The sequence below is a fragment of the Alosa pseudoharengus genome, unplaced genomic scaffold (genome assembly GCF_046254945.1).
Source record: "Alosa pseudoharengus isolate Yale_2024_CS ecotype anadromous, Long Island Sound unplaced genomic scaffold, YU_APseudo_1.1 YU_APseudo_1.1_scf_4, whole genome shotgun sequence".
NCBI classification, from domain to species: domain Eukaryota; kingdom Metazoa; phylum Chordata; class Actinopteri; order Clupeiformes; family Clupeidae; genus Alosa; species Alosa pseudoharengus.
Window position 1 is genome coordinate 18,999,105 of NW_027468774.1, and position 18,268 is coordinate 19,017,372.

At 47.7% G+C, this 18,268-nt stretch overlaps 1 protein-coding gene across 2 annotated transcripts; it reads left to right on the forward strand.

Moving 5' to 3' along the window:
- Nucleotides 1-1,180: 1,180 nt before the first annotated feature.
- srebf1 (sterol regulatory element binding transcription factor 1) lies at nt 1,181-18,211 on the forward strand. 2 transcript variants are annotated; one of them, XM_076265157.1, is made up of 19 exons: nt 1,181-1,528; nt 3,726-4,277; nt 6,594-6,766; nt 6,969-7,115; nt 7,597-7,815; nt 8,294-8,411; nt 8,513-8,679; nt 9,057-9,246; nt 9,663-9,847; nt 10,369-10,633; nt 10,807-10,973; nt 11,170-11,338; nt 11,543-11,651; nt 11,805-11,914; nt 12,100-12,232; nt 12,727-12,892; nt 14,363-14,560; nt 15,976-16,087; nt 16,498-18,211. In XM_076265157.1, the coding sequence occupies exons 1-19, from the start codon at nt 1,423-1,425 to the stop codon at nt 16,719-16,721; spliced, it is 3,510 nt and encodes a 1,169-aa protein (XP_076121272.1). In that variant the 5' UTR covers nt 1,181-1,422; the 3' UTR covers nt 16,722-18,211. The 2 variants fall into 2 exon arrangements, with proteins under 2 accessions (XP_076121272.1, XP_076121273.1); XM_076265158.1 differs by having other exon boundaries at nt 8,297-8,411.
- Nucleotides 18,212-18,268: the final 57 nt, after the last annotated feature.

Below are 18,268 nucleotides of genomic sequence, written 5' to 3' on the forward strand. Positions count from 1 at the left end.
ATTAATCTAACTACGAAATGAAAACTACAATACATAGCCTAATGTGTTCTAAACATAAATGGTAGCCTTACTACCAGCCTATAAGAGGAATGAGTTTGTCCCGTTGACCGCCGGGAGGAGTGCTCAAATTTTTCTACTTTCCCTCAGCATCGTTTGTATAGCGTTTAGTTCAAACAAGCCCGTGACAGTCGAGACTATCTGCAAACAAAGGTCGCATGCTGACAGCCTAGGCTAATGTATTTCATCGGCAGCCGCAGTGTTCTCTGCTGGGCTACTCCCGGTCACTGACCCACTTCACCTTCGTTTTTTTTTACTTATCTTAATCGCAAGGTCTCTCATGTTTAATGAGGAATCATGAATGCCTATCACAATACTGGTAAAATATTCACATAGAAATTGCTGCTGCAATAGACATATGGTTTGCAGTGTACACTACTTTACTCTCAGCAGTAAAGAAAATCCCCTTTAAAATAAATTGTTGTAGGTTTATTATTCTAGGAGAATGATGTAATCACGGGAGTCACATTTGTGATGTCATATCACCCCACTCCGTTTCCCAGTTTTCATTGGTTAGTTCTTCTGGTTCTACGGGCGGAGTCACCTTTGCAAGTCAGACAAACTTGAATAAGTAGTCCCTCCCCCTGCCCATCAGTGATTGGATCCCGAAGACAAGCCTACAGTGGGCTTTACCACGTTTTGGGGAGAAACCAAAAACTTTGTAAACAAACAACCGCATTGAAACGACAAAGCCTGTTTTAGTTGTCTTCCAAAATAAAAAATTACGAGCGAAATTCGCATAACTCAATTTGTCAATAATTTGCCTGACAACACAATCGTGATATCTCACAAAACGAAATACATTTGAAATAACTACACCGCAGATCGAAACTAACAAACGTGTGCAGTGTTAATTGATGTCGTGCGTTGCAGAGTTGTGAATAACTGTAGAGGAGAATATGGAATCGTTAACATATAATACATAAGACAGAAAAAGCCTTTTGTCTAGCATAGCATGCCGCTGTGTTTTCAGTCCATCTTCGTATCGGAAGCATTTGCAGCATGAAGTGTACGTTGATTGGTTAATACCGATGTCTGTCACTACGTCACAGGCCTCTTGGGTTTGCCTGCCCCCTGCGCGTAATCATGCTAGTGCACTCTTTCAACTCTCTGTTTAGACAAGTTTCCCTTGTGTGATAGCTAGCAGGAATGGAGATGGCAAAGGACAGATAGTTGACAGATCAACAACAACTTTGATGTCACCCATGTATTTCTCTAACACGTTATAGGACGTCTTAGCATGTGTTCCGAAATGTCAGCATAATTTTTAATCGCAATAACGTTACGTGGATTATTGTATGGCATAAACCTTGGATTTGTGACTGAGTCAGCTTGTTGGCTAACGCTGTTTTGGAACTGTAAAACATGAATACCTTGTCGTTTGACGATCCCTCGCTGGATCATTTGGATCCAAGTCTTTCACTGCATGATCCCAGTGATATTGACACAGCTCTTCTGAACGATATTGATGGTATGTAACTACATTTTCTTTGACAGCCCATCTTTTGAAAAGTTGGAAGCTAGTTTGCTAGCTAGCAGTCCTGCTATACGAATGTCAGTGTTAGCGTGATTTTGCATGCCAAAAGACTTAAAGCAATCTGAATAGTTTAATCTGGTAACTAACTACCATAAAATAGCTATTCTTTGTTTGCATGTCAGCCACCGTGCCGACTTTTGTGTTGATTGACTTGGATCTTATGAATATACCCCTTAATATATCCCTTAGTTTAAAGGGAGTACCATAACACCATGGTAACATTAATAGACTGTCAGGATCTACATGTGACTTTACATGCACTAGTCCATACACAGGCTGTGGGACTGTTTCTCTCATTAGCTGGCTAGTTAATGTTAGTCACTGGACTGGTTTAGGTAACTTGACGATAAACGCCAGCGAAGTTAGATACTAGTTAGCATGGCAAAGTGAGTCAGTTAGCACATTTTTTACACACGAATTGCCACTGTAACTAACGTTATGAGTTACATACGGTAGGTAACTGTTTTGTGTGATACATTTATCGTTCATGAATGCCTCGGAGTTGTGATTTTGACACTGCCCCGCCCCCTTCAACTTGTATAAACGATTCTTTTTGGGTTTATCATAATATATTTTGAAAATAATAAATGTGCATACTATAAATGTAGTGCTTCCTAACTATTTATACGGTTACCTGTGTGTGTCATAAAAGTAGATTTTAGTGGGTAACAAGTTACACGTTGAATTCTGCATTGACTTCTCTGTATGGCCTACTGTAGTGTGACCGCGAGTAACCTCGTGATGAGTACCACGCCAGTGGCCGATAGTAACCTCGTCTGCTCGAGCTGTTAACGCGCGCTTCCCACCTCCCTTTTCTTAGGGGCTGGTCCGCATAGCAAGGCGCCATAGTCGCCTCTCATTGGTCTAGAGCGATCACCTCATACAAAACACTGGTTTACAAATTCCCGGTTGCCATGTTTCGGCACGAATAGTATATTTCCCCAATTCGTTTTTATCTTTCCATTAGGAGGTAGCTTGAAATTTGGTTAAGAAAAATAAAGAAATTTTTGGCATTTTAATATTTGACTGTATATCTCACAAATTATCATGATCAGAATAGAAAACAGGTATACATCATGTTATACATCATGTGTAGTTTCAGTGAAAATGCTGTGAGTGAAAAGTAGACAAGGTCGATGTCAGTCCTATTATTAGTAGTACACACAATAATGAAATGTCTTCCATTATACCATAATCTTTCCATTGGTCACCTACATCAGTTCATGCTCGTCAGTCCAATTTAAATGAGTTTGTACCCACATTTCAAAACATTTCTGACCAGTCATTTTGTTCCACAGATAGTCTTATTCAGTGCTCTATTGGCTTTTGTTTAAACGTGCCATTTCAATTTTGTGTAAGATATTCTTGTTGCTACAGGTAGTCATGAATGTGTCTGGTGGCTGGCTTATTACATGAATGTTGTCCAGAAAAGTGTCAGTTATCAGAGAGAGCTAGTGACCATGGTCATAAGTGGTAATTTCCTTGAGTTAAACCATGAAACTGTTCAACAGTTCTCAGGGGAGCAGCATGTCATGTTTCCTACCTGTTTCATGTAAAGCACTCTAAGGTATGATTTCTCCTGTATTGTAGTTAAGACATCAATACCCCATGGCATGTCATCATTACTACAGTATAGTTCATGTTAATATACTGGTTTATTTGCTGTGGTAGACTGCATGTGTCTTCATAGGTATTTCATCTGAGCACCTTGTTTGTGTAGGAGTCCAGTGTTTCCCACAGAATTGAATTCTATTTGTGGTGGTAGGTTTGCAGAATTAACTTGGATGCAAAAGTTTTTAACAAATTAGTGCAGCGGGGTTATGATGCTAACCAGATTTAAGCACAATTTAGCCAGTCATCTTCTATGCTTTGCAGGATTGTTAATATTTTATTTAAATGTGCATGTAGGTTCGACAGACAGACACAAGGAGAGTCTGTGCAAAGGTGCACATAGCTCTACAATGAAAGAACTCCATCCAATTTAAATAGTACAACATGGAGAATCATTGTTTGGTGGTCAATGTTGATATTGTGGTGGGCCGCCACAAATAAATGAATGTATGGGAAACACTGGAGTCTTTAAGAGTCTGTGTCGTTGTTCACTAAGATCACCTTTAATCTTCTATTGTAGATATGCTTCAGCTCATCAACAACCAGGACATGGAGTTTGGCAGCCTGTTCGACCACCCGCAGTTTGGTTCAGGGCCCCCCCTTGCCCCGGACCCGCCGGCACTGTCCCTCACCGGCACAGCTCTGCCGGCCCCTGCCTCCTCGTCCGCAGCCCCCTCCTCATCCACCACCTCCACCACCTCCTCCATCCTGAGCAGCAGCCCCCACCTGGACGCCCTGCTTGGGCCCCCCATCTCGCGCAGCTCCACCTCCCCAGACAAGCTCTTCCAGCCGCACACCTTCCAGCAGTCCCCACTGGCCCAGGTGGCCCCGGCACCTGCCCCAGCAGCCGTGCGACCAAAGCAGGCGGCAACTCTTCAGATCCAGCCTGCCAGTGCGCCGGCACCACTGCCCACTCCTGGCCCCTTGCTCGTGGGGAAGACAACGACCTACAGTCCCCCTAACCCCCAAGCCCTCTTCAGTTCTCCCTCAAGCCCCCAGCAACAACCACAACCACAACCGCAGCAGCAGCAGCAGCAGCAGCTGGTCTACACTAGCCAGGCTGCATACCAAGGTGAGGAGGGCCGTGGAGGGTTGGGTCGGTTTGGGTCGGTTTGGGTTGGTCGGGTTGGTCGGGGGGTTTCTATATTCCTGTAACTCAGCTGAATTACAAAGAAGAGAAGGGTGCAGGGCTCCAGTAATTATTTTGGCTGGAAAGTGTATAAGTAAGTAAGTATAAGTATATATACTCTTTTGATCCCGTGAGGGAAATTTGGTCTCTGCATTTATCCCAATCCGTGAATTAGTGAAACACACAGTGAACACACAGTGAGGTGAAGCACACACTAATCCCGGCGCAGTGAGCTGCCTGCAACAACAGCGGCGCTCGGGGAGCAGTGAGGGGTTAGGTGCCTTGCTCAAGGGCACTTCAGCCGTGCCTACTGGTCGGGGTTCGAACCGGCAACCCTCCGGTTACAAGTCCGAATCGCTAACCAGTAGGCCATGGCTGCTAAGTGATGCTTATCTGAAAGAGGAGAATGCCACAGCTGCTTACTGTTCCCCTCATTTGAGAAGCTGGATGAGAGCCTCTGTTGTCAGTCATTAGGGGGGGTGATGGAGTGTGATGGATGGACACGCCTGGCAAGAAGAGAGTGACTCATTCAGGTTTAAGATTAAAGAAAGCTTGAAATATACCCAGTTGAACTCTCTGTGTGGTACCTCTCTAGTTTTGGAATGTGCCAATGTCAATCAAGGCAGAAAGTATTGATTTTTTCCCCCAGCAAGTATTGAAAGAAAAAGTCCCTAAAGTGAGTTAAAGGAAGCACTACATTACTGTGTCTACAGTGTATTGTAACATGGGTTATTTAGTGTTTTTTACCCCAAGAGCTAGGGGTCAGATCAGATGTTTTTCCCCAGATTATTGCTTCTCACTTCAGGGCTGACCTGAACAATTTAGCCAGTATTATGTGCACATTAAAATCCTCTAATCATCCTCCATGGTGATTTGAGGAAGTTAATTTATGAATTAATGGTTTTGGCCACTATTTCAGTGGCCTTTCGGACATTGCAGCTTTAAATTTGTCTGAAATGAGCTTGATCCTAATCTCAAGCAGATTGTAATTTTTAGCCTCCATTAGTAAAGTTTCAATCTCTCCTTTTTTGGGAATGACATGAACTTTGCTGAATGTTAATGCAATGCTTTCTTTACATAAGTTGTCTGGCGCAAACAAACTGCCTTGACTGAAATATGCCTGGATGAGTTTGATGGCTGTGTTATTGTGACATTGCACCAGTAGTCAAGTGACTGATGCTGCTGGCTTTTGGAAAGATAGAGTTCTCTCCCAAATGTTTGAGACCAAATTGGCTGAATAGGAAACGTGGAAAGGTGGGATGGTAGAGTATATTTGATTGAAAACTCTCCCTCTTGACATTGATGATGTAGCGTGTTTGTTTTCTGAGCGTCTCCCACCTGTTATGTTTTAGATGTGATGCCGTGAGTGGAGGCCCAGAGACTCGTGTCACTCCAGCCTGGGCCACCTTCAGTGTCTCATTAAGAGCATTTAGTGAGCTTAACCGCCTGAAGTGGGCATCGTCATGCCATCACCACACTGTGGCCTGACAGCTTAGCAGAGTTGGAAGACACCACACCACCAATATGCAGACGGCAGCGGAGTCCCATGATCAGTTTTACCTATTGGCTGTGTGTGTATCGGACACTGACATCACCTGTTGATGTGGCAGCGGTGACTCAGAGTGTAGTGGTGATGTCAGTGATGCTTATGTAAGAGCAGGAGAGCCGTGTGGTGGAGGAGATGGAGGGGGAGGGGTCAGAGTCCAGGGTGTGCTGGTAACGTGTGTGTGATGTGTAGTGTTTGTGTTAGTGCCTGAGGCCTGCAGACAAACTGACCCCTCGCCACACCCTCCTCACCCGATGACCCTGTCACACACTCCACGCTATCTGAGTGCCACAACAGCGGTGAACAGGTGAAAGGTTGGCTTTCCGCCGAGTCATAGACACGACTGTGAGAGAATGTGCCTGCCTTGTTGCCATAGCTACAGATATCACTCAGCCGCCCGCTATTAGTTCAGGTGTAGGGCACGCAGCCAAAATAATGACACTGTGATTGCCTACAGTGCGTTTTAGTCATAGACCAAGCTCAGCTCTTCTGTGTGTTTGTTTTGAAATCTAATGTTGTTGTCTGTCCTCTGAATGGCTGTAGATGCTGACCTATGTACCTGAGGCATGATGCTAGCCTTTGGTTTCTAGAATGTGTCGACAGGTTGTCAGTGTGGCCAGTGTTGAGGGGGTCATCATGAGTGTTGGGTCATGTGCTGGTCGTAGGTCCCTGACTGACCGTGTTGTGTGTGGCTTTATTGTGCTCTTCACTAGCGGTGAACCAGGGCAACCCAGCTCAGATGGCTACTAGCCTGTCCACCTCGCCCCAGAGCGTCCAGTCAGTGACCATCCAGGCCCAGGTGCAGAACTTGTCCAGCTCCCCCATGTTTACCACTGCTTCCAGCACAACTACGCAGACCATCTCCCAACACTTGCAGCAGGTTCCTGTGAGTACTGTGTGTGTGTGTGTGTGTGTGTTTGTGTGTGTGTGTGCGTGTGTGTGTGTCAGCGCGCGCATGTGTGTCGAATGCTTACTGTTATGTGTGTTGATGTAATAGAGTGTGTGTGTGTGTGTGTGTGTGTGTGTGTGTGTGTGTGTGCGTGTGTGTGTGCGTGCTGAACTCACTGTAGTCTGTGTGTCCTGTACAGGTCCTGCTGCAGCCGCAGTTCATCAAGGCAGAGTCTCTGCTGCTCACCACCCTCAAGCCAGACACCGGCACCATGGTGACCACCATGGCCACACCCTGCACCACCCTCACCTCCACCACCTCGCCAATCCAGAGCACTTCACTGCAGGTACACACACACACACACACACACACACACACACACACACACACACACACACACACACACACACACACAGTACTGAGTAGTGACCGGGAGTTAAATTGTCTCTGGAGTGGTAACACTTGTCATGTCCTCTCTTCTCCTCCCTTTGTCCTTCCTCGTCCTCTCCTCTGCTGCTGCCCCCTCTCCTCTCCTCTGCTGCTGCCCCCTCTCCTCTCCTCTGCTGCTGCCCCCTCTCCTCTCCTCTGCTGCTGCCCCCTCTCCTCTCCTCTGCTGCTGCCCCCTCTCCTCTGCTGCTGCCCCCTCTCCTCTCCTCTGCTGCTGCCCCCTCTCCTCTCCTCTGCTGCTGCCCCCTCTCCTCTGCTGCTGCCCCCTCTCCTCTGCTGCTGCCCCCTCTCCTCTCCTCTGCTGCTGCCCCCTCTCCTCTGCTGCTGCCCCCTCTCCTCTGCTGCTGCCCCCACTCCTCTGCTGCTGCCCCCTCTCTCAGGCCCTGATGAGTGGAGGCACCATCCTCACCACGGTCCCGCTCGTCATGGACACAGAGAAGCTGCCCATCAACCGCATCGCCATCAGCGGCAAGCCTGGCTGTCTGCCGCACAAGGGCGAGAAACGTACGGCACACAACGCCATCGAGAAGCGATACCGCTCCTCCATCAACGACAAGATCCTAGAGCTCAAAGACCTGGTCGCTGGGACCGAAGCCAAGGTTGGATATGCCTCTCTCCTGTTATCATCATGTTATTACATCTTCTCTTATTATCATTACGTTATCACATAACATACTGAAACTAATGGTTGAGGTCAGGATACAAGGAGTACAGTGATTCCACAACTGAGTTTTTATTTTTGTAAGTGTTACCTATTCATTGGCTAGACGTTGACAATACTATTTCAAATACTCTTTCGGTTCCTGTTTTGTAAGAACAGTCTGGAAGCCTTGTCCTTTTCAAGCTCTCCACTTCAGTTGTTTTTTTTGGAGTTTGAACTTGAGGTCACATTAACTTGAGTTAACTGTTTAAGGTAATATAACGATGAGGACCTGAAACCTTGCTGTGTAGAGGTTGTTTGCGAGTCAGCCACTTAGTGGTGGTCGTAATCCATGATTGTGAGGCAAAGCATGTGACTTTGGATTTGCAGAGAGAGATAAGAGAGTGCGCAGGACTCTCATGTTTGTCTCTTCCCAGCAGCTCAACAAGTCCGCAGTGCTGCGCAAGGCCATCGACTACATCCGCTACATGCAGCAGTCCAATCAGAAGCTCAAGCAGGAGAACATGGCTCTCAAGATGGCCACCCAGAAGAACAGTAAGGCCCATGTTGTGGTCACCTCCTGGCTCCATACTCCTCTACAGATGTCTCGCCTCCTGTTCACCATCTCCCTCTTTCTCCTCGTTCTTCTGCTGCAGAGTCGCTGAAGGACCTCGTGGCCATGGAGGTGGACGGGCCGAAGATGGAGGTCAAGAACGAGCTGCCCACGCCTCCACCCTCGGAGGGCGGCTCGCCCGACAACAGCCCCTTCCCCCACTCCAGCAGCGACTCGGAGCCCGACTCCCCCATGGTGGAGGACAGCAAGGTGGGCTGACCGCTGGGGCAGATGCAGGGTGTTGGGGGTGGGGAGTGGGAGGACCTGTGGGACCTCTCATTTAACATGGCTGCATAACCAGAGGGTCTAATAATGTTGTTCTGAATTCTCATTGAAAGCTGATGGGTTTTTTTTACATTTGAGTGGAAAATTGCATTTGCATAGCACATATTCAATGACATAAAATACACTTTATATTTTTCTAAAATAAAACTCTAATGTAATCTCCCAAGTTATTTATATAAAATATGAATCTTTCTTTCTTTCTTTCTCTCTTTCTTTCTTTTTTTCTGTGTTTTCCTGTTCATTCTCCCCCTTCTCCCTCTTCTCTCTCTCTCTCTCTCTCTCTCTCTCCCCCCTCCTCTTAGATGGAGCGTGCTGGGGCGGGCAGTACGGGGATGCTGGACCGTGCCCGTCTGGCCCTGTGTGTCTTCACCTTCCTCTTCCTCTCCTTCAACCCACTCTCTGCCCTGCTATGTGGGGCTGACCTCAGCAGCTCCTCTGCTGCCGCTGGCGGTCAGGGCGCGGGCAGGAACATTCTGGGTGTGGGACAGAACGGTAGGATGCCAACACTCTCCTCACTCACTCACTCCTGCAAACAAGGCCACCATCATGTCTTCATGTCCTTTTGCTTTTGTCTGCCACTGAAAGACATATGTATATAGTTGCCATTTAATGCAGTAGAACTTTATATCTATATACTGTATCTATACAGTTAATCGTCATGTCCATATGAACACCATATAGTTAGACAAATATGCTACAAGTTAAAGGCGGCCTCCATTTTGTCTTTAAACAGTCAGTAAACGGTGAACACTTGATGTGGGGTTGACTGAATGGGATGTGATTTCATAAAGGATGACAAGACAAACATTGACCTTGAGCATGTCTATTCAGAGCCTCAAAATGAACTAATCCAAATAAGATAATGAAGATCATGTGGAGACTGACCCCTGTGTGGTCCTGCTCCACAGCGGAGTCTCAGGGCTGGCTGGACTGGATGCTGCCCACCCTGCTGGTGTGGATGCTGAACGGGGTGCTGGTGGTCGGGGTGCTGGTCAGGCTGCTGGTGTACGGAGAGCCCGTCACCAGACCCCACTCCGGCTCCTCCGTGCTCTTCTGGAGACACCGCAAGCAGGCTGACCTGGACCTCGCTCGGGTAAGAACACACACTGACCTGAAACCGGACAGCGGTTAACGTCGCCGACTGACAATCGGTCAATTGGGGTTTGAGTCATGAGCCCGTGGATTCAAGTGTGTGGCGCTTTGGATTAGCCTCTGTTTAATATCAGTCAATATCACAATTAAGTGTTGAACTTAGTGGAAACATGTTTGTAGATATTTACTATTGTGTTATTAACATGTTTTTATTCAGTCATGAATTCATTTAAATGCATTTATTTTTCACTTGAATACTTAATTAACAGCAGCACAGAAATTGTATCATATTCTACATGTAAGTAGGACATAGTTTGTTTTAGTACGTGTAGACTATACCTACACGTATCATGTATTTTGTATATATCTGTATTTAACTATATTCCATTATCAGAAAATAATTTAATAATTACTATAATAGTAAATCATTTCAGGAAACAGTTAATAATCTTCTTTTTTCCTTTCTCTCTCTCTCTCTCTCTCTCTCTCTCTCTCTCTTCTGTTCCTTGCTTTCCTCTGCAGGGTGACTTCGCCCAGGCCTCCCAGAACCTGTGGACGTGCCTGAAGGCACTGGGCCGCCCGCTGCCCATCTCGCAGCTGGACCAGGTGTGCGCGGCGCTGTGGGCCGGCCTGAGGCTGTGCCTGCAGCGTCTGTGGGTGGGCCGCTGGCTGGCCGGGAAGGCCGGGGGACGCCTGCGTCACGACCGCCCCCTGCAGGAGGACGCGCGCAAGAGCAGCCGTGACGCCGCCCTGGTCTACCACCGCCTGCACCAGCTGCACATGACCGGTGAGTGGGGACTCACCGTGTTCTACTTCTACTGTGTGTGTGTGCGTGTGTGTGTGTGTTGTGTGTGTGTGTGTGTGTTGTGTGTGTGTGTGTTGTGTGTGTGTGTTGTGTGTGTGTGTGTGTGTGTGTGTGTGTGTGTGTGTGCCTTATGCTAACATCCTCCACCTCTACAGGTAAGCTGTGCGGCAGCCATCTCGAGGCCATCCACATGGCCCTGAGCGCGGTCAACCTGGCGGAGTGTGCTGGAGACTGCCTGCCCGTGGCCACGCTGGCCGAGATCTACGTGTCCGCTGCCCTGCGCGTCAAGGCCAGCCTTCCCAGGGTCCTTCACTTCACCTCAGTAAGTTGCTCTTACCTAACTACTTTAGCCCTTTGTATGTTCCATCTGGGGTCTGTAGGCCTGAATAGTAAAGTGTATACTGGGAACACACACACACACACACACACACACACACACACACACACACACACACACACACACACACACACAGACACTCTTCTCTCACACCCTTCTTTCTCTTCCCTGTGTCCCTCAGCGAGTGTTCCTGAGTAGTGCCCGACAGGCCTGTCTCTCCCCCAGTGGCAGTGTCCCTCCAGCCATGCAGTGGCTCTGCCACCCCCTGGGCCACCGCTTCTTTGTGGATGGGGACTGGAACGTGCGCAGCTCCCCCCGCGAGAGCATCTACAGCCAGGCCGGAAACGCAGGTTTGACCACCCCTACTACTACCACCACCACCTCCCATTCTGCATTACGTGTATATCTTCAGGTTCTTCCAGAAAACTAGGCAAACCAGAAGTTTGTTTCCATGTTTTTTTTGTGCACTTGTGTAGTTTTGGCATTTCTTTTCAGTGTGTTTTTAAAGCTCTTGTTGAATTTCTGGAATCTTCTCCGTCTTTGTGCGTGTGTAGTGGACCCACTGGCCCAGGTGACCCAGGCCTTCCGGGAGCACCTGCTGGAGAAGGCCCTGTACTGCGTGGCTCAGCCACGCGGGGAGAAGCCCACCAGCGAGGGCGATGGGTACGTGCACGTGCCAGACCCCCTCTCACACCCTCTAGATGACCCCTCTACCCTCACTCTGCTTTTTTTTTGCCACATCTTGCTTTTGGTTACAGATGCTTTGATTCTCTCTCACCTCTCTGAAACTGACCATGGCGTGTGTGTGTCCTTTAGTGAGTACTCTGACGCTCTGGAATACCTGCAGCTGTTGACCAGTGCTTCAGATGCCGCTGGAGCAACAACGCAGTGCTTTGCCATCGGCTCCAATATGGCTACTGTTACAGGTGAGAAAGTAGTGCTTACAATGTGCTTACAGTGCTTAGTATTGCGCTGTCAGCAAGGTGTTGAATTTTGCTTGGTTTAGCTTTTTTTCCCCCACTAGCGAGCCTCACTCAAATAAGTGGTTTTCTTGAGTGGAAGTGTTTGTATGTGTTTGCGTTTTTGAGAGTTGTTTGTGTCCATCTTGTAGGCTGTGACCCACACTCCAAGTGGTGGTCATCTGTGGCCATCGTGTTCATTAACTGGCTGCAAGGAGACGATGCAGCAGCCGAGAGGCTCTACCCAGCCGTGGAGCACCTGCCACGCAGTCTACAGGCGGCCGAGTGAGTCACACACACACACACACACACACACACACACACACACACACACACACACAGCATGTCTTCACACATGCTCATGATTATGAGCCCACAAGCACTCGTACACAAAAGCATTCATTCAAGACGCCTACGGACTAAAAGGACTTACTCTCAGAGATAATAAATTACCAACGTTAACATCCTCTGACACAAGCATCATACATTACGCAGAATTATCTATCTGGTCCCTGGATTCACTTCTCCCACTACACCTGCCAGCTGCTAGTTCAGTCTGTCTCGGCACTATGGAAAAACGGGACTTCATGTAAAATTCATTAGTGTCTAGCGAAGAGTGTGTGTGTGTGTGTGTGTGTGTGTGTGTGCACGTGCGTGCGTGCGTGTTTGGACACATTGCGGAGGATGTAAAAGTTTAATCGGCCGAGTCCGCCGGCTGGTTCTGCTGAGTGGCGGCCGAGAGTGACCGTGTCCCGTCTCCCCTCTCTCTGTCCCACCAGGAGCCCGCTGCCCAAGGCAGCCCTGAGCGTGTTCCGGGCAGTGCGCACCCTGCTGGCCAGACCCGAGAACTACCAGCTGAGCCTGAGCTACTGCGAGAGAGCCAGCGGCCTGCTGAGAGATAGCCTCAATCTGGGGCCCCACTGCCACTGCAACGCCATAGACAAGGTGTGGAGACACACACACACACACACACACACACACACACACAATTAAAGAATTACCTATACTCTAGTAATATAGATAGCCGCTATAGAAATATGCATAAGATAGGAATGCACTTGGTAGCATACACCACTTACCCAGAATGCAGTAGTTGTGCCGTTGAGGAATTGCTGCCCTGCAGGAGAGGTCAGTGTGCTGCTGAGGTGCTGGACCGACAGGCCCTGGCCAGAGCTGTGGTGCATTGTAGTTGCATTGCATGTATCTTCACCGAGTGCAATGTTCCTGCAGTGCAACACAGAGTTGGACCACTTTACAGCCCCCAACTGTCACACACACACACACACACACACACACACACACACACACACACACACACACACACACACACACACACACACACAGTCTTACACATTTTCCTTCTCACTCTCAGTGGCTATGTTATGTAGCTGAGGAGCAGTGGGATGCTCTTTTTTTGGGACACACACACACACACACACACACACACATACACACACATACACACACACACACACATTCACACAGATAATTGAGTGCACACACACATACAGTATATTTCACACACATATGCTCATTTTCTCTCTCTCCCCCCCCCCCCCTCTCTGTGGATGTGTTATGTTGCAGAGCAGCAGTGGGATTTTCATTATTTTTGCAAGACCCAATAGGATGCTATTAAACTTTGCATATGATGTTAATTGTAGTGGAAGCTCAGAACTGTGATCATTTTAGCTACTTTACTTGTGGTTTATTATTCATGGTTAATTGGTTTAGTCTGAATTTTAATGTTCTTAGCATTTCTTTAAAGGGACACCAGGCAGCGTTTTCGTGTTAAATACTCATCTTCGTAAGTCGGTATGTGGTTAAATGACTCATTACAGGGCGAATGAAGATCTCTCGCCCGCCCCTACTGCCTGTAGGAAGAATATCCCGCTTGCAAGTTCAGTGTGTCGTACCCGCCGACCGAAGCAGGATCAGTTTACATCCTGCATCCACAGCACAGAGACAGGCTAACGAAACGCTAGCGGTTGTTGCAAACGTGTGTATAATGGCAGAGCCGGCGAAGAAGCAGGAAAATAGCTTCAGACCGAGCGAGGGGGAGTTTCATAGAGAAAAAGCATCAGGGTTGCCTGGTGTCCCTTTAACAGAGGGCTTCGCTACAATTGAAGTCATCATAACTGAAAAATAAAAAAAGACAATAAAGATTACGGAAGAGTACTCTTTAAAAATGTAAAAAACAGAATGAAACAGCACTAACATCTATTTAACCCCCCCCCCCCCAGAAGGGTATTCTTTAAAAAAAGAGACAATAAGAAACAAAGCACTAAACTTTCCATAAAATAAATTTCTTGAATTTCCCCTTGAGGATCAATAAAGTATCTATCTATCTAAACTCTCTACTAAACCCTCCTCCCTGTCTCTCCCTGCCCCCCCCCCCCTTCTCTCCTTCCCTCACAGGTGGTGCAGCTGCTGCTGTGTGACCTGCTGTTGGTGACGCGCACTAACGTGTGGCGCGCGCTGCAGAGCCAGGGGGCCCCAGCACCAGCGTCGCCTGCCGCCTCCCAGCAAGCGTCTCCGGCCGAGCTGCACGGCTTCCAGCAGGACCTCAGCTCCCTTAGGAAGCTTGCGCAGACCTTCCGGCCCGCCATGCGCAGGGTGAGCACGCACGCACGCACACACACACACACACACACACACACACAGAGAGAGAGAGGCAGAGAGAGCTGTTCCTGCTCGCTTAACGTTCAGCCTACTGCTGTTGTGTGCTCCACATGATTCCAAAATGGTTTGTTTGGAATAGGTGTTCTTGTCTTCAAAATCAAATTGCCATTAGCGTGAAATTAGTGATAACCATAGCACGTTATAAAATCAATGATTAAACATAGACACAGAAAGACTATATGAACTGTAGATATAAAAACTTTTGGAGAATGGAGGCAGGCAGGTAGACACAGACAGGCAGACACAGGCTGTGTTACATAGCGGGCTACATGCAGCAGCAGTGCAGTAAGTGGGAGTTGCGTCCTCTCTCTCCTGCCCCATAGTAGGGCCTGACAGGCCTGGCACTAAGCGCACCATATGTCCTCTCTGTCTCTCAGACCACAAGGGCGCCAGCCAGCAGCACTAATCCACACATTACCTGAGAGCTCTCTCGCTCTCTGGTGTTTTAGTGGTACAGATCAACTGGTTCCGCTCTTTCTTTCTGTATTTTCTTGCTTTTTTTCTTCTCTCTCTCTCTCTTTCTCTCCTCTAATTTCATTTGTTCCCATCCTCTGCTGAGCACGCGAGACAGATGAGCAGAAGGCTGCATCAATGATGGATGTGAGGCTTTAGCAGCGGTGTGCAGCAGATGAAAGCTCTTAGTGAAATGGTGGGAGGGAGGGAGGAGAGAGAGAGAGAGGGAGAGAGAGAGAGAGAGGAGAAGATTAGCCAGCGTGGGAGCTCTGTGGAGGCCTGCCAGCAAGCTAAAATCCTTTTTTTCTCTCTCTCTCTCTCTCTCTCTCTCTCTTGCTCTCTGTCTCTCGTCTCTTTCTTTCCTTTTATCTCCTTCTTTTCTTGCTCTCTTCCACCCTCATTCCTCTTCCCTTTTGTCTTTTTTTGTCTCGCTCCCATTCTTCCTGCTCCCTTTTGCTTTCTCCTCCTCCTCTCTCTCTCTCTCTCTCTCTCTCTCTCTCTCTCTCTCTCTCTCTCGCTCTCTGTCTCTTGTCTCTTTCTTTCCTTTTATCTCCTTCTTTTCTTGCTCTCTTCCACCCTCATTCCTCTTCCCTTTTGTCTTTTTTTGTCTCGCTCCCATTCTTCCTGCTCCCTTTTGCTTTCTCCTCCTCCTCTCTCTCTCTCTCTCTCTCTCTCTCTCTCTCTCTCTCTCTCCCTCTCTCTCTCTTTCACCCTCATTTCCCTTCCCTTTATCTTTTTTTTCTGCTCTTTCCTCCATCCCCCGTTTTTTTTTTTCCTCATTTATTTTCTCTACCGTTCGCTCACTCGTTTGTCCTCTTGTGACGTCTCTCTCATTACGTTTATTCTTATTCTCACGTCTTCACTCTCTCTCTCTCCCTCTCTGTGTCCCTCTGCAGTTGTTCCTGCACGAGGCTACCGCTCGCCTGATGGCCGGGGCAAGCCCCACTCGCACACACCAGCTCCTGGACCGGAGCCTGCGCCGCCGCACCACTCCTGGAGCCAAGACAGGTGTGTGTGTGTGTGTGTGTGTGTGTGTGTGTGTGTGCGTGTGTGTGTGTGTGCGTGTGTGTGTGTGTGCGTGTGTGTGTGTGCGTGTGTGTGTGTGTGTGTGTGCGTGTGTGTGTGCGTTTATATTACAATGAGTCATGTTCTTTTTTCTTTCAGAAAGGGAGGGGTGATTGTGTGTGTGTGTGTGTGCGTGCGTGCGTGCGTGCGTGTGTGTGTGTGAGAGCGAGTCGTCCAAATAGATGCACTGTTATGATAAAAGGGCTGTGTGGCATCCATACCCTTCTCTTTGCTTTGTGCTGTATTTTTTTTTCTTATCTCTGCATATCTGTGTACATGGACATGCTCATATTTTTCTCTCTCTCTCTGTCTGTCTGTCTGTCTGTCTGTCTGTCTGTCCGTGCGCTCTGCAGAGGAGGAGTGTGAGACGCGGCCTGGCCAGCGGGAGCAGGCGGAGGCGGTCATGTTGGCGTGCCGCTATCTGCCGCCCTCCTTCCTGTCGGCGCCAGGGCAGCGCGTGGGCATGTTGGCCGACGCCGCCCGCACGCTGGAGAAGCTCGGGGACAAGCGCACCCTCCACGACTGCCAGCAGATGATCATCAAACTGGGCAGTGGCACCACCGTCACGTCCACCTAAACACCGCAAAACTCTTCCCCACACACACACACACACACACACACACACACACACACACACACACACACACACACACACACACACACACACACATACACACACTTTCACACAGACATGATTTACTTGGACAAATGCCATGTATTATAAACAAACACACACACCACACACCAGTGGAACAAGTACACACACACACACACGTACACACACTCTCACACACTCAGACCCACAGTTCCTTTGTGAGCGTTGTTTCTTGACGTTATTTGGGTACATGGCCTTTTCCGATCCCACTCTGCTGTTTGTAGAGATGAGTACAGCCTAGGTGAGGGTGTGTCTCCTGCCCTTTTCTCTCACTTCAGTACCCCATCAGACATTTTCACACTTGCCAGCCCCTGCTCTGATAAGACATCCAGATAGAATGTCATCACCATGTAATAATAATGATTATTATTATAATATAAAAAAAACATTTGCATTTTTATATATGAATTTCTATGTAATCATATTTATAGCTTCCCTTGAAAACAGAATTGGGTTGGTTTTGATGTTTTTGGGCTGCTGAGAGCTGCACTGTAGTGTCATGCTCTGGCCACTGGGTGGCGTGTTGATGACTGTGGCTGAACTGGAACACCAGAGTTGAGAATGTTGAGTGCTTTCTGGAGGGGCTTGAACAACCCCCCTTTTCCATAGCTGCACGACAAATATGGATCTAGATGCACATATGTAAGCAGTCTGTCTTTCTTTCCTCTTGTTGGTGTTTGTTTACCTGTGTAACAGCAGGAAATGTATTTGCTCATTCAGAAATAGAACAATTTTGTCTTTTACTTTGTATATATTTTAAAAGTGTATTTATAAAGTTGTGTAAAAGAAAAGGATTCGGATCATCAGTATTTCGCAGTAGTCTCTTGTGACCCATGGGAGCTCTGGCATTGGACCCGCGACAGTGTTACTTCTGAGAATGAGAGAAAGGTCGTTGGTGTCTTTGAAAATGTCTTTGAAAGATTTGAATCCAATTTGAGTATTTAAAGATTTTTTGCACTATAGTTGGAGAAGAAAAACGTTGTTAGTGTCTTTGTAGCGTCCTCTGTGAGCAGGCGCTGGCTGCCTTGGCCAGGTGCAAGGTGTCCGGGTGGAGCTTGGAGGTTTGCCCCTTTTATTCCAACTGGACAGATAACATGAATTGTACATTTTGTTCATGGAGTCATGATATATCCAAAGACAGTTTTGTTTTACATGGAGATTGGGGGGACAGTATCCAGACTATGAGTATCCCAAATCAGCGCTTTGTTCATAGACCTATTTAGACCCAAGTCTAAAGAGATAGCCTATGTGATCTTTTCACAGAACAGCTCAATGAGCCTGGCTGTCACCAGCTCACGTTAACTTTTCATTTGATCGAGTGTCAACTGGAAATATTTACTGTATATCATTTCCTCCCCTTCTACTGATTTTACTCTTCAGAATGTAAATAAAAATCTGTTTTTGTAACTATTTATTGACTGTCGACTCGTTGTCTGTTCTGACCCTCCTTACCTAATAATTACAACAAC

Excerpts from the sequence above, each read along its gene's own strand:
- srebf1 (XM_076265157.1), top strand. The coding sequence starts at position 1,423 with ATGAATACCTTGTCGTTTGACGATCCCTCGCTGGATCATTTGGATCCA. Across the intron at positions 7,816-8,293 it reads TCGCTGGGACCGAAGCCAAG|CAGCTCAACAAGTCCGCAGT; the intron begins GTTGGATATGCC and ends GTCTCTTCCCAG. Across the intron at positions 16,088-16,497 it reads CACTCCTGGAGCCAAGACAG|AGGAGGAGTGTGAGACGCGG; the intron begins GTGTGTGTGTGT and ends TGCGCTCTGCAG.